At 50.4% G+C, this 15,990-nt stretch overlaps 1 protein-coding gene across 1 annotated transcript in view; it reads left to right on the forward strand.

The window, feature by feature from the left end:
• ASPSCR1 (ASPSCR1 tether for SLC2A4, UBX domain containing) overlaps positions 1 to 15,990 on the forward strand; it is a 1,532,603-nt gene that overhangs the window by 315,294 nt on the left and 1,201,319 nt on the right. The window contains exon 3 of the mRNA XM_069655312.1: positions 9,412 to 9,526. Coding sequence (XP_069511413.1) covers positions 9,412 to 9,526 — 115 coding nt within the window. The remainder of the gene's footprint in view (positions 1 to 9,411; positions 9,527 to 15,990) is intronic.

Below are 15,990 nucleotides of genomic sequence, written 5' to 3' on the forward strand. Positions count from 1 at the left end.
GTCTGTGTCGAATTCAGTCAGGTGGCGTCTCAATCTGTCACAGGTTTCATGTTTTCTCACCTGTTTATGTTGCCTTGCGGGATCCTTCGCCGGGGTTTTCTTGCGTGCTGTTCGGGGCTTGTATAAGCCCACTCGGTCGTCGTCGGATTCCAGGATTCGTTCAGCTTCTTCGTCCGGGATCAAGGAAACTCCAGGAAGACCAGAAAGGAAGAGTGCACACGGGGAAGGTGTGCGTGGAACGCAGAAAGAACAGGTACAAGGAAAGGGAAGGAGAAGGAGAGGGTCCGGGAATTAGAGCAGCAACTCAGTTCCAGGAGCACAACTCGGCGCACGTCTAGCCTCAGCTAACGATAGCGTTGAGACGTGCGGAGCCGCAGGGGTGTGGTTAATTTATGGAACGTGCTGCATGGACGTAAAGGTCGATAGACCGCGTTCTGCGAATACGGCCATGTTGGGTGTATTACAGCGAGTAACCCCCGACGTGCCATGGACCAGGAGGACCAAAAGGGGCGTGATCGATGGATTATGACAATTATTGCATCTGGTTCGAGATTCCAGGTCATCTTGCTTGTCCGTCAGTTCTTTCATCGCTCGTTTAATCGTGTCCAAGTCTCTCCTAGCACTGTTGTTTTCATCCACAATCGTGGACACTGGGTCACAACCTCATCTAATCGGTCCCAGTGCTTGTCAAGTCGCACCTGCATATGGTCGACTTTACATGTCAGTGTTCCTCTTTCCGTCCAATGGTCCAGCATAATTTTAATGTTGCCCAATGCTCCATTTGGGTCCTGCAGCGAGGGCCGTGAAGTCTCCACAGAGGAGCAGATCTCAGAGGTTGAAGGCTTAGCAGGAGATTCAAAGTAGAGCTGCTTGCCGGATTTCTGTGATTTGGACATTGTGACAAGTTGGTGTCTCTACCACATTCAGAGACCCTCTGCTGCCCAAAGGTGCCTTACTGATGTCTCGCCGCACACCAGAGGTTATCTTCCCATCGTGTAATTCCAAGTGCAGCGAGCAAAGTGGTGGATGCAGTCTTTTCCACCCTTTTTACCCTGCAGGGGGGTCCATTTGTGGGAGCTGAACACTCGCAGACAAAATCCTCATTTAATTTCTCTGTGTACTCGAATCACCCTGAAGGCTCCCTCTGCAGTGGAATTCATGCCTCATAGGGGTTCCGATGTGTTGGCAGGGAGTGCGGCACCCAGTGCACGACCCACCAATGCTCTTTAGTACACACCCTCCTCTAGGGCCTTTTCCTATTCCTATCCGCTTTGTTCAGAATATGGGGAAAGGCACAGTCAGTTCCGGGCGGGATGTCCCCACTCTCTCCTACCACCAACTGGTGTCTTTTCTAGGCTGCCCGGGCCCTGTGGCTCTCCCTGCCAAGGCCTACCTCAGGATCCAGTCCGCTGGCCTTCCTTCTCTGCCGCAGTATGACTGTGCAGCTGGCATCACGTTGAGTCGATGTCGCCGATGCTCTGCTGACTCTGGGATCAACCGCTGTGCAGCACGGTTCGAGATCCTCTTCCGTAGTGAGGAGCTACAGTGCTTACTTGCGCAAGCTGCTCACTAGCCAGCCTCTGCACGTCTACATCTCACGGTTCCCGGCTCGGGCTCCGCTACAGTGGAGTGCCCAGCTGAGATCCTCTGCGGGGCGTCCTTGTCTGTACCCTGCGCTGGATACATAGCTCACTATATTTACATCTCTGGGGCACCATGACACTTAGCTGTTGATCTGGGGTGTTCACAGAAGATTCCTCATTTAAGCGGGACACAGCAGAGTGAAATAAGAGCTCAGGCGGCAGGATGAATAACCAGATTCTTGTGGATTCACCCAGGAGCTCTTGGCCATCGTCGCCATCGTCGCTGTAACTTTTACTCAACTCTTGCACGAGTACATACACACCCAACTAATCATGCATCACCATTTACAATCACTCTCACCACAACAACCAATTACAAACAATATATATACAGGCCCTTTACGTTGATAAGGGCTTTACACTAACAATTTGATTACCATATTACATTACACCTAATTGCTTTTTAACAGTGTGTGCATTTCTTAACAACAAAAAGTCGTTGACACATGTTCCAGTCAGTATATATGAGCCCTCCACTGTGGCCTTTTGATGCTCCAGCCTTCTTCAGGAAATAAGTGGGTGCTGTACTATGCCCCACTGTGTACAATCTTTTGTACTCGTGGCTATCTACAATACAAATCAAATAGCGAACATAAAAAGAAATATTCTGTCTTCACTTAACAATTTACTTCTAGAATGAATCACTTCACGCATTATATCTCATATAAATGAAAAACCAAGGTGTATACCTCAACTCTTGAGCTCTGGACCTCGGATTCTGTGATTTGTCATGCTCAGGTGACTGCTTCACTTGAAAATGAATCCACCATATGGCGCAGGAATACAGAGAACGGAAAAGGAAATGCTCAAATTCCTGTACCTCTCCCTGTACAAACAAGAACAGATCGCTGAAAATAGTGACATGACCAATTACTGATTCATATCGGCGCTGTACGAAGAGATACCGGCGCCCCTCCACAGGAACAAGAATAGGAGCAGGCTCAAAGTTAAGTATGCCCTAAGGATTTGCAGTTTGTGCCAGTAGAAAACGGTGAGCGAATGAAAACCAGAGACTGTTATTGGAAAATGTGGATTTAAGATGAATATGAGGATGGTTGATTGTTTTCCTTATTTGTTTCTGGCATGACGGACAATATGAATATTTTTACTTATCTAGTATTGTAGAATTTGATAAAGTAATATTCAGGTCCGAAAAAAGTGTTGATTTTGACCTCATGGGCAATGCTGATAATGTAAATTCAGATCCACTAGTGGATGCACATGGCTTTGCAGCAGATGATGTTTGGTATAGACACATGAGGAGGGTGGGAATAGAGAGATCTGTAGGATCTTGCTACATCTGCTCTCTTATCCCCCATGCTTCTGGTGTCCCTAGAATATTTATTACAGAAAAGATAGTTAGTAGAAGCACTGTGTCTGGTGCATCTAACCTTCTGTAGGGTATGAAGGCAGTTCCAAGGGCAATCTGTCACAGCTTCTATTCTACTTGTTGACTAGGAATGTTTGACCTTAGATTGTAAAAAGCAGAAGAATGCACGTTGTACGCAAAAAGTCCAGTTGAGCTTGGAAGGGTCCATCATAGTAAATAACCGATGGGAGCAAGGGATGAAGAGTTGCAGAGCTGGGTGAATGAGGGGATTTTCAGCCGAAGTTTGGAAAGAGGCCACCAGGGGGCGCAGGCACGATAGCTGCCTGAGTCGCGTGCTCCCTCCCTTTCCAGGGCTGTATGTGGAGATATTGCACAAAGCAGACCCTTATCTGCTTCTAAAATTACACCATACATGTCGTAATCTATTGCCATCCGAGGGGTTGTGAAGCGAGGACCCAAAGCCGCATGGGCGATCTGAAATCAGCCTGGTGCCGGCTGCCGCCCCTCCCCCACTGCCGCTCTTCTCAGGTTGAGGAGGAAACGTGATCTTGCATGGCCCGAGACAACAAGGAAGGAGCCAGGGACCCGAGCTGTGGATGCGGCGAAACCCTGCAGGGCTGTGTAAGTGGGTTTACACTGCTGCCGGAGTTCCACTACACTCAGCGAGTTGGGAGGATGAGGCAAGGAGACCCCGCCCCCACCACAGGCGAGGTGCATCCCACCAGGGCTGTCACAGGAGTGCACCCTTCCAGGCGCCTGCTGGGGGAACGGACGACCGGCGTGGATTCGGGCAGATGAGGAGGCAGGAAAGGTGTCGGCCTTCCCATGCGGGGAGATATAATGAAGTGGCAGCCCTGCGGCAGGTGCCGGGGGCCTGCAGTAAGTGGAACACAAATGCCAGAGCTCTGCGAAGGAGACACGTGCCCCGTTGCTGTACCCACTGACTACATTACGGCACGGATGGGGAAGACGGGCCTAGGGCGGTGAAGCTCTGCCTACTCTTCGCAGCCCACGCTGGAGCGGGACATTTGGAAGGAGGGACAGTTTTTCACAGATCGTGGTACACTGTGGGGGCAGGTTGACCCCTGGGTCCTCATAGATAAATACTTTGATGCCTGCAAACCCGACACAGCGCCCAGACCCTAAGAGAAGCCTAGACATTCGGGGTGCTCAGGAGCCGCGTTGTCCTCACGGGTGACTTGGCGCCTCAATCCACGGCGAACTATAAGTTTCATGGGATCACCGCAGGACCCACAGTCCATGGGTGACGTCTGGGTGCACAGCCCTCAGCACTCAGCAAAGGACACGAAGTGAGCTCGCAGGGAGGCACACTAATCTGGAGGTGCTCTTCCACCTGTTTGGACAGAAGCAGGGGCAGCCACGAGGAGTTGGTGCCCCAGGAGGGGTGCACAAATTAGACACGCAGCAGGATAAGCCCCAGGACCGGGAAGGAGAGCATGGAAAGGGGGCGACAACCGTGAGGTCTATGAAGGAGAGCTAGATGCAGTGCAGTACACAGTAAATCGACCAGTTGAGGGGACACGTGGAAAGCGGGACCAGGCTTGGTCGCAATGAGGGATCGATCCTTGCAGTGGGGGGTACACTAACCTCCAGGGGACGGTTACTGCTGAAGGGAATCGCTGAAGGGGGTGGGGACCACACCTCCACACTGTGTGCATAGCAGAGGAAGACACCTGCTCCCGCATTAACGAATAAGGGGGACATAGAGCCACACTCAGGGGCCCAAATGACAATAGGCGGACGCTGCGGTGGAGTATAAAGGCGGGTGATAGATAACCCTCTTGAGTTGTGGGACTTCTGGGTGTGCAGCCACCCCCAACACCTCCTGGGACCGAGAGCTGCATCGCCAGTGGTCCTGAAGTCTGGTACCGGGCGGAACACCCACAGACTAGCGGAATCACACTGAAGACTCCGGGAGAATAGCGGAGAGACTGGGAGTGGGCGATCCATGAGCTGGAAGAAGGCACTGGTGAAATTCCAGTTTCAGGCGGAGGATACAGCAATGGAGTCCGGGAGTGCTTCTGCTGCCCCGGCAGAGTTGAGCTCTATAAAAACATAAAAATTCAGACCATCCTTGAAGAAATTTGTGGTATGAGAACGGACATGAGGGCACGACTGGCCGACCTTTCAGTTAAAGTGACCACGCTGGAGGACAGAATGGATGGGGTAAAGGCCAACCAGACGTCCACTGGACTACTGGAGATGCATATGGAGGTGCGCTTCATGGAAAAGGAGCGCAGAGAAGAGGATCTGCGCCTCAAGGGAGACAATATTGAGAACCGCGAGAGAAGAAACAACCTTCGCTTCTTCGGCCTGGTAGAAGTGGAGGGTAAAACCCTGTTTGGTCTGGAGCATAAGGTGCAGGACTTAATAAAGATAGTTCTCAGAGTGGATGCTGGAGAAGGGTTCACGATCGACAGAGTCCACTGGGCGGGCGGAGGAACTCAAACAGTTCTAGCGTGCATGTACTACTATGGCAAGGATTCTGGAGAAAACAAAGAGCCTAAGGGAAATACAGGACAGGGACTCAAAGGTGGCCATTTTCCAGGACCTGTCGGCACACACACTGCTGAGAAGGAGAAGGAAAAGGTAAAGGGCCCTCACCAGGTGGCTGCAGAAGAAGAGGGTCAAGTATCATTGGGGATACCCATTTGCACTGGTTTTTGAACGGGAGGGGGAGCTGTACCATCTGGTCGCTGAAGAGGACATACAGAGGATTACAGAGGATTTGGCTGGCAGTCAGGTGGGCCCTTCCACGGAGCGTGCAAGGGGGGTACCTGACCCCTCGCGGGATCTAGTGGTCTGGAATCGGCCCGATGAAAGTGGAGGGCGAACAGAGTTCAAATGTTCCAGAAGTTGAACACCCCCCACCCCCTCCACGAATGGGGGACACGAAGTGAAATAGAGGGGTGGGGGAATAACACGCTTTATCCACACTCTATCTGTGTTGCCTTGGAGATGATTGGCGACCCATGGGTATGAAGTTGTTTGTGGGGTTCCCACTGTTTGGTTGCCAGCCATGGGGGTCATGGGGAATCAGTGCCACAGTGTTTGTGTGGACTCCCTTGTTTGGTTCTGCATAATGTTCTAAGAATGGGTTGTGTGAGGTTGTGAGGGGGGCGGTGGGGTAGCGGGGGGAGGGGACCGGGGACCTGGGACCTCAGCTTGATACTAATGTGGTTCAATTGACCCTCAGGATTGGCATGAGGCGCGAAGCGACGGATCTGCTTCACAGTTTATCCAGGGCAGGGGACGAGACCCTGGTGCTTCGTTGACCATGCCCAATCACACTGGGGGATGGAGACGGACGCCTCAGTCTAGGGGGAGAGGGGTAAGGGTTGGAGGGGACTAGGGGTGACTTGGGGTGTGAGGGGAGGAAGGGTTGGGGAGAAAGGGGGAAGGTGAAGTTGGACTGAGAGTGTCATGGGTCCTTAATATAGGTGCGGCCTCGGGCCTAGCAAGAGGCGCCATGGTCGATGGGTGAATAGGGATAATGGTTGAGGGACGGGTCGGTACGCTAAACGTCAAGGGTTTGAATCGCCAAAACAAACAATCCCTAACCAATAACATGTTTCGTAAGCAAAAACTGATGGTCCTATTCAGGACGCAGGAGATGCATTACCGGCAGGGGGCGGAATTACTGATAAAGGGCAAAGCGATACGAAGGAACTTCTGGGCTTCTCATAAACCCTCAAAAAAGGAAGGGGATGTCATACTCCTGGGTAAATTGTTCCATTTGGGGAAATTGGGACTAAGAGAGGCTTTGGGGACAGATTTCTGGGAATAAAGGGATGTCCGAGGGTAGGAGGATCACACTGGCCAACCTTTACGTGCCCTATATGGGTCAGGTAGGGTTTCTGCGCCAGGTGTTCAGGGTGATGGATGGGTGGGCAGAGGGTGCCATGATGTTGGGTGGGGATTTCAGTATGATAATGGACCCCAAGTTGGACTGGTGGTCGGGGAATGGTGCAGGGGTTAGAGGGGCTACGAAGGACAGCCTGGCCCTGGGAGACCTCATACAGGAGTACTTCTGGGTGGATATGTGGCGCAGATCGTGGCCGGGACGGGGGGCTACACCTTTTTCTCTTCACCACATCAAACCTACACAAGAATTTATGTCCTGCTGACATCGGGGGAGGGGGTGGGGGAAGGGGAGATTGTAGTCCCGAAGGTAGAGGCCATCAAGTGGTCGGACCACGAGCTGTTGGTAGTGGACTGGCGGATATCTAATGCCCTGTAGTACTACAGGTGGAGGTGCAATGACACTCTGCTGAGGGATCCAGTGTTCAGGGAGTTCTTGAGGAAGAAGATACAGGCCTACTTCGAAGTTAATGACAATGAGGAGATTGGCATGACGATGTTGTGGGAGGCAGCTAAGGCTACTTTCAGGGGCCTGCTCATTGTGGAGGGATCCCGCAGGAAACACGAGAGAACATTGATTGATGGCAAACTACGGGAAGAACTGAAGGCTATGCGAACTAGGATGAATCAGGGCGGTGTAGACAGGGAGGCTCTCCTGGGGGAAATGAAACAAGAGGCAGGCACTCCACACGGTCTTGATTGGAGAGGTTGTCAAGAGGATGAGATGCACCAGGCAAAGGTATTTTGAGAGGGGGACAAAGTGGGGACCCTCCTGGAAAATAGGACGAGAGGCACCAGGGCGGACCGGAGGTTGGAAGGGATTACGGATACAGGGGGATTGATGTGGAAAGGTGGCACTGCCATAGCGGAACGCTTTGCACGTTTTTATAAGGAGTTATGCACTAGGCAGAAGGATTAGTCACAGGAGGACATGCAGGCATACGTGGCCAGGCAAAATCTCCCTAAGCTTACAAAGGTGGACAGAGAGATCCTGGAGGGGGCGATAACTGGGGAAGAGGTTGTGGAAGAGACCTTGAAATGGGGTACCTGGCCTATAATGTGAATGTGGCAAATGATAGCAATACCTGACATAATATGTAATTAGCTGCAGTGATCTGGCTGGTATTCTAAGAGAGCACTGTGTTTTTGCACTTTTATTAGCTGCTGAATATGCTTTTGGAGGGCACAAATCGGGTCATGGACGGCAGTTGCATCAAAGCTATGGAAACCAATGTTAATAGGGCAGGCTAAAAATAGGCAGGATGCTGTCCCTTGCGTAGGAGTTCTAGGCGGATAGCTTTACTTGGTATGTGATGACACTTAGTGTAAATACCTGTCCATATATGTTAATAGCTGGCAAATACTGCAAGTAGCATAACATACCTGGTTAATAATGTCAACACGTCCATATAATGTGAGCAGTTAAGCACAGCATGACAATACTTGGTAAGCTATTGTACTACCTAGTCATATGCTGTTGTGGTAGCCAAAAGGTTTTAACTGTACAATACACAAGTCTCCATTTTTGATATGGGTGCAGTCATGTGAGCATGGGGCGTGGGCTTTGTTATGTTTAGTCCCCGGATAACATCTCCATGCATTAGCTGTAGCGCGGGAGAGCGGCCATAGGATGTGATGGTGTCAAAAATCCCTGGCCGAATCTGTAGAATGGAGTGTTTCCGGTAGTATTACTAGAAAAGGGGGCTACTGGTAGAAGCTGTAAAACAAGGGCATTGAAGTAAGAGTTACAGAATTTGGTCGTTGTGGAAGAACCTTTTAGTTCTGAAGTGGCACACCGGCAAGGAGCTTTCGAAATGCAGTTGGGAGTGGGGAATGTTATTCAGTGGCAGGAGGTATACATGTAGGAGTACATTGGCTGAATCCACAGAAAGGTGTTGACACCGGCACTAGATGTAGGGGGATGGGCGAGCAAGAGGTGGAGGGGATGGGTAAGATCTCTTCAGGGTGCCTATTTTCACAGAATCTGTTGCAGCATAGGAGCAGCACAGGGAGTACTCCGGGGCAGTAAGCGTCTTTTAGATTGTGCACCTAGTAGGTAATGTTGTCACACTTTTTCAAACGTATACCCTGCTCCACTATTGGTGCCATTGTATACACTGTCCAGTCAATATTTACACTGCATCATTTATCCTACAAACCTTCTTTGCTCATTTCATTTAGTAATATTCTGTTCTGTTTCTTTTTCAAGTAATAATATTGCAATTGGTGCACTTACTGGGGTGAGGATGTGGTACATGGGGGTTGTAGAATTGAGCAGGTTCATGTTGAGACTGATCATAAAATGACAGCAGGGTACATGTCACCAAATATACTTGTATCTTATACTGAGCCTAGGTAACGCATGACACTTGTTGGCCTTATGTTTCTCCCATCAAGTGACCAAGAGGGAAGTGGGGATAAACATTGATTCTCCTTGTTGCTGTACAATGATGTGTGTTGTGCCGATGGGGGCTATAATATATCTCACAGTACAATTCAGGAGAGTAATCGTTACTCATTAACCCCTCTTATTGCATGTTCTTGTCCTTTCCACAGGTTCCAGAGGACAGTCCTTGACCTATCGCTGCAGTGGAGATTTGCCAACCTGCCAAACAATGCCAAGCTGGAGATGGTGCCCACGTCCCGCCTACGGGCGGGGACCACAAACAAGGTAAACGCATGTTGTTGTTTTTTTTAACCAATTGTGACAAATCCCAGGGAACTGTCACGACTCCCATGGGGGAAGCCTCTTCCCATGAGGCCAAGGACGTGAGGCCGCTACCTGATTGTCCCCTTTCGGGGTGGTACTCAGTGGGTGGATCTCATGGGGAGAAACACTCAATTGGACATGGGGAGAAACACTCAGTGACGACTATCCTGAGAGAACATGGTATGCACCCCCACCATTTCTGTCCCCTCACTCCTCGCACCTTACTTTATCCTCTATAGTTCCCCACAAGTCTATATATTTCTGTAGGGCAGGAGACCCCATCTATACAGGACATACTGGGATGAGGAAGAGTGGAAACTACCCAGATGGATGACCTTTACCTAGTTATATAATATATAAGGAAAACAGACCTAGATATTTTGTGAGAAATATGATATCATCGGAAAATAGCTAATTCATAAGAAATACATTTTCTACTTAGAAAATACACAATTTCATAAAAAATGTCATGTTAGGCAGAACATTTTCTAACTTTGGACATAAAAACACAGGAAATACTGTGTCGCGTGGTTTGAATTATAGGGCTATGTGTGAAATACACAGAGATTTCTCACAAAATAACTAGGTCTGTTTTCCATATATACTATATAACATTGTCGTGGTGTCCCCAGACAGTGGAAAGCAGTAGGTTTACGCAATAGACCTTTTTGAGGGGTCCGTGGTTTTTTTGAATTTCACCTAATGTGTTTGACTGGGCCTTTACCTGGTGCCTTTACCGAATGACACAAAGATCAGGCAAGGAGGAAAAAGCCCACAGTGGAACAGTCAATCGGAGTCAAGACTGTGTGGAGTGGCAGATCCTCTCTGGAGGAACCGAGAGCTGACTGGAGGCTTGCTGCGTAGAACACAGGAGACTCGAGGAGCCTTACTCACCACACAGTGTTCAAAGTTGTCCTGGCTGGAGAATCGGAAGTCCATGAGCAACCAGGAGCTGGACTACGCGGTGGGAACAAGAGATGCATGCCGAGAGGGGCCAGACCTGGAAATGTGGCAAGGAGACGCGAAAAAGCGCAGAAAGGTGCGTGGAGCACCACAGCAAGCTGAGGCAGTCCCATGAAGCCACCCGAGCAAGCCGGTAACACCACGAAAGGCCTGGGTTACTGTTGCAGGTGGTAGGGATTACAGAGCCTGAAGGAGGCAGTTGGGGAAAGCCAAGAAACCCCTTCTCCCTCGTACCAGTACGTGGGGGAAATATAAAAAGTAGGCTTCTCCAGCATGGGGTCTGGCATGGATTCACATGCTCATGAATATTCCCCGTCGTAAATCCTCAGTAAAGGAAAGAAAATCGGTTTTGTTTCTGAACTGTCTTTCTCCTAATAACCAATCACTGGTCTCTGGGTCATACTGCCCCCAGCCAATGACTAAGCCCCTCCTCTGGCAGCCAGCTTCAGATTTTTACCGCACGTTCAAGTTTTGGGAGTCCTTGTGCTATAGCTCTCAACCTTTTACTGCATTTTGCAATTTTTCTAAGAGTTTACTCTATTTTTTTTGGTCAATCGAGCCTCAAGCTCCACCGTTTCTACTTCTGATCAACGGGGACCCGTTTCGGATTTTCCTACGCCCCTCAAGGGTGAGCTTTCGTCAAGTTTCACTTCTTGGAGGATTCCGGAAGATCTTTGAGGCCTACCCCGCATGGACATGGCCCAGGACAAAGGAAACACGACACCCGGATCCAAGCTTTTCAGGAGCTGCCCTGGCTGCGGATTACAAAATGTCTCCAAGGAAGATGAGCACTCTCGGTGCCTCTACTGCCTTCACGACGACAAATCGCATGTGGAAAAGGACTGTGCGTTTTGCAAGAATATGTCCGAACTGAGAATGAGGGATCGTCGTACTCGACTCACCAACTGGCTGGAGGGGAAGAGCCCAGTAGCAGGTGAGAAGATGAAGTTGGAGCGGTCTTCTAAGACCTTTGAGGGTGCTCTGGTGACGGGGGCCCAACAGAAGTCAAAACACAGGCGCGATGTCACTGACGCAATCAACCACGAGCCAACGCTCTTGCTTGGTGAAAAGGAAGTCGGAGAACCCAGGTAAGCTTCGGGAGAAGTCCAGGTTGATCCCGACGGCGGCAGCCGAGGGGGAGCGAGGCAGCAACCCAAGGTGAAGGCCTCAGGCGCGCCCAAAGTTGCAAAGGCCCTGATTCACCCGGCTAAGGCCTAGTTCGAGGGAGTCGTGGCGGCCCTGGCGAAGCCTGCGGAGGCTATCCCAGTGGAGGCGACCTCCGGGCCTAGAGTTTCCCTGCCACCACGGGAATCCTCTTTTCAGCCTATCAATAAGACCCCCGTGGACCTCCAGGCAGAGAAAGGTGGGGGGGCACGGTAGACATTACGGACACAGATACCACCTCTGAAGATGAGCTGGCTGTCTGGCATCGCAAATATCCGGGACAAGAAGTTCGAGGAGGTCCAGTCCTACGGGAGGGATCCAGACGAACGCAAAGTGCCGGAAGTTCGCCAGCAGGTTTCCCCAGCCGGGGAGCATGGGCGATGCCTTCTCATTCCCCTGGGACGGCCTGTTCCTCTATGCGTTCCCACTGTTGCCGTTGCTACTGCGACTCATCAGTCAACTCAGACGGTCCCGGTGCAGGATGATCCTCGTTGCACCGGCGTGGCCGAGCCAGATTTGGTTCCCGGACCTTCTGGACATGTCAGCGTCCACCCCAAGTCAAACTGCCGACAGACGCAGATCTCCTCACTAGAGAAGGAGGCGTCATCCTCCACCACGACCCGGCCAAGGCGGGGCTGGCCCCTGCCTCCATCAACATCCTTCTGGCGGCTATCTCCCGCTACACCAGAACTCCGGGGCGATCATCTCTGTGGTCACATCGCCTGGTGAAGGAGTTCATGAAAGGACTGTTCCGATCGTTCCCGCTGGTGAAGGCCCCGGCGTGGGAACTCAACGTGGTGCTGGCCAGGCTCATGGGGCTGCCATTCGAGCTGCTGCATTCGTGACTGTTGAAGTTCCTGTCATGTTTTGTGGCCATCACCTCCGCACGATGAGTGGGAGAGATCCAGGCCCTTTCCTGTAAACCTCCATACCTGACATTCCACGAGACGAGGGTGGTGCTGAGGACGCACCCCTCCTTCACCCCTCCTTCATGCCCAAGGTGCCGTCGGACTTCCATCTCAAGCCCCTGGTGTTGCCTGTTTTCTTCCCGTCGCCTTCGTCGCTGGCCGAGAGGACTTTGCACTCGCTAGATGGGGCTAGAGCGCTGAAGTTCTACGTGGACCGCACAAAGAGCCTGCAGAAGACATCACAGCTGTTTCTGAACTTTTGGACCTGTGAATCAAGTGAAGTCCCTCTCAAAGGCTTCCATTTCCAGATGGCTCTCTGGCTGCATTATGCACTGTCACTGGTTGGTAAACCAACCTCTGCCCGGCCGTCCAAGAGCCCATTCGACCAGAGCGATCGCTGCTACCACGGCGTCCCTGTCTGATGTGGCCCTGCTGGACATCTGCAGGGCTGCTACGTGGAGGTCGACGCACACCTTCACGAGATTCTACTGTGTCGACCGGGATTCCAGGGAGGAGTCCAGAGTCGGCCAGGCAGAGCTGCGCAACCTGTTCACCTGAAGGTGGGCCTGGTGAGGAGGTAAGAGATGCTTAATGTTGAGTTGATGTAATGCTTAATGTTGAGCCTTGTAACCTCCCGTGATTGTGCATGTGTGTACTGCTATGTATTCTTGTATTCATGAGCATGGGAATCCATGCCAGACCCCATGCTGGAGAAGGAACAAGTTACTTACCTGTAACTGTTGTTCTCCAGCATGGGTCTGGCATGGATTCACATGCGAACCCTCCCTCCTACCCCTCTGCGGCTCTTCTCTTGGTCCTACTGCCACTTTACGTGCTACCAAATCTGAAGATGGCTGCCAGAGGAGAGGGGCTTAGGCAGAGGGTATTCATTGGGTGGGGGCAGTATGACCCAGAGACCAGTGATTGGTTATTAGAAGAAAGACAGTTCTGAAACGAAACTGAAACTGATTTTTTTTCTTTCCCGAGGATTCGCAGCCTGGCGGGGAATATTCATGAGCATGTGAATCCATGCCAGACCCATGCTGGAGAACAACAGTTACAGGTAAGTAACTTGTGCCACATAAGAAACATTGCGTGGCAGGTTAGTGAACCAGGCCTGGCTGCGATATGTGGCAAACCTGAGAGAGGGGTCTGGGACCCATATGAGACCGGGGAAGCCCTGCATGAACAATACAGAAAGGTCAAGGACCCTTTACATTTTAAGGAAGCACGCAAAAAGGGGCTGAGGCCCACAGCAAGTTGTGGAAGCCCCCAAGACCGCATAAAGGGTTGGGGACCCACTTGAAAGAGAGGTCCCAAGATACCCCAGAGAGGTCTGGGACCCACACAAGAGAGAGAAGGAGTTAAAAGAAAGTCGAGGACTCATTGCTAAAAGATGATATACTTTACGGAATGAAAAAAGCTACAGTCAAGTCTGGCAGGGTAGTGAACCAGACTTGATGAGACATTTGAGAAGTGGAGGAAGAACAGATGAAGGGATCCCCTCCTCCTAGATTCCCCCTCCTCCCGATACTTGAAACTGTGTTTTCTCTACAAGAATTGAACATTAAGAATTGAAGATTTTAGATGGAATCTACCTCCACTGAGCCTCCTTCTGGATCAAGAAGACCCAAGTTTTCCTTAGTTAATGTGGAGTGTGAGGGACGGAAATGGGTTTGGACACAGGACAGTGAGCACTTTATCGGACTCCCTGACAGAGTCCTTATTCTTTTTGTTGAGGTAGGGAAACCCCCCTTAGAAATGGGGCCAGATAGGTTTTCAAATTTCACTTTTAATAAAAGTATTTGCCAACAAATATGCCATCTCTTGGTCTGACTCTGACTTCTCCACTCAATTCATACCCAACTCTGTGTACTTTCTGCAGATTAGATGTCCAATTCCACCCCCAAACCACTCAAATCCTATGAATCCCCTTGATTCCCCCCTGCTGTTTCACACAGGTGTAGGGATCTTTGGTTGATATTAGTCTAGTGTGGCAAGGCGAGTAATATGGCTCATCCGGAAGTGCACGTAAGTGCATTCTGCTGGTCGTCTTGCCAAATGTATTGTGAGCTGCTGGTTTTTGCCTGTGGATGTGTTTTCCTGACTGCATTAGTCGGCAAGAGGAAGGACCTCGATTGCCGTACGTGGAGAAGCTCAGGAGTCTAGTAACAAGTAATTAACTTTGGACATTGAGGCGCGACACCCCTACAGGGTGCGCGTGATTGTGCTCGTGATTGTAGTATTGGCCCGTCCAAGACTTTCACTCAACACATCTTCCCTTTTTGTCTTTCTGTTTTAGTCCCGCCCCCTGCCTTCGCCGATCGGGTGTAGTGCCTTATAACAGACCGGTGCACGCACAGCTCAGGCGTGCATCCGGAAGTGCACGTAGTGCACGCTGTTCGGCTGGCGGCGGCAGGGGCTGGTCTATGATCTGCTGACTGTGTTTTATTTTGTTTAAGAGCATGTTTTTGTGCGTGCTGATCTGTTACTTACTCAGTATGAGGAAAAATAAACTACCGCTTATCCGTAAGGAGGCGGTGCAGATTTCTTTGCGGCAGTGAGTACAAGACGAGCTAGTCTTGCGCGCGCATCAGCATTGCCGTTGCCTGAGATAAATGAAGAGGAGGCGGCGCTCCTGCAGTGTGCGCAAGACTGTTCACTTTTGGACAAACCGAGGGAATAACTCATCGACCCCTCACAATTATTGTTTGGGGAAGATGAATTGGCTAATGATATGAGGGTGAAAGCGAAGGTCTCAGCCTCGAGCAAAGACGCTGAGTTTCAACCATCTGAAAGTGTAAATTGTATATCTAGTGATTTTTAACTATGATAATATGCTGGATTGTTCTAACAATCTTTCCACTAACGGTACGAATCTGGTTGGGAACTCTCTATTAAGTCAGCCTGATCCAACTGCTTCTGAACTTTCTGTAATGATAAGCCTTTTCAACCGGTTATTGCTTACAGAGTTACGGAAGCAAACCGATGCCATTAATTACCTGGTTACAGAAATTTCGCTATTACCGTGCAGACTCTGATTCACTGAGTAAAATACTGATGGAGCTGGTTGGGGTCAGCCTCAAGGCAGAGGCTGGCAGTTCTGAGTTCTCGGTGGTGTTACCTGATGAGATTATTGTTATTTCCGCAACCCAGGAATCCACAGCCGAGATAGGCTTAGTTAAAACAAATAACGACCTGGCTGAAATGTTACAACCAAGTCAGGGGGTAAGTGAACCCTCAAATCTGAAGGGTACGGGAACGTCTGAACCAAAAATGTCAAAAAGACAAGGGTAACAATTAGATAAATTGAGGAAAAAACCCAACAATAATAAAAATGGGGCACTGAAGAAATCCTCAAGAAAGTTCTTGAGGGAGTGTAATTCTGAG

This window comes from Ambystoma mexicanum, chromosome 3q (assembly GCF_040938575.1).
Source record: "Ambystoma mexicanum isolate Mex_15411 chromosome 3q, UKY_AmexF1_1, whole genome shotgun sequence".
In the NCBI taxonomy this organism is placed as follows: Eukaryota; Metazoa; Chordata; class Amphibia; order Caudata; family Ambystomatidae; genus Ambystoma; species Ambystoma mexicanum.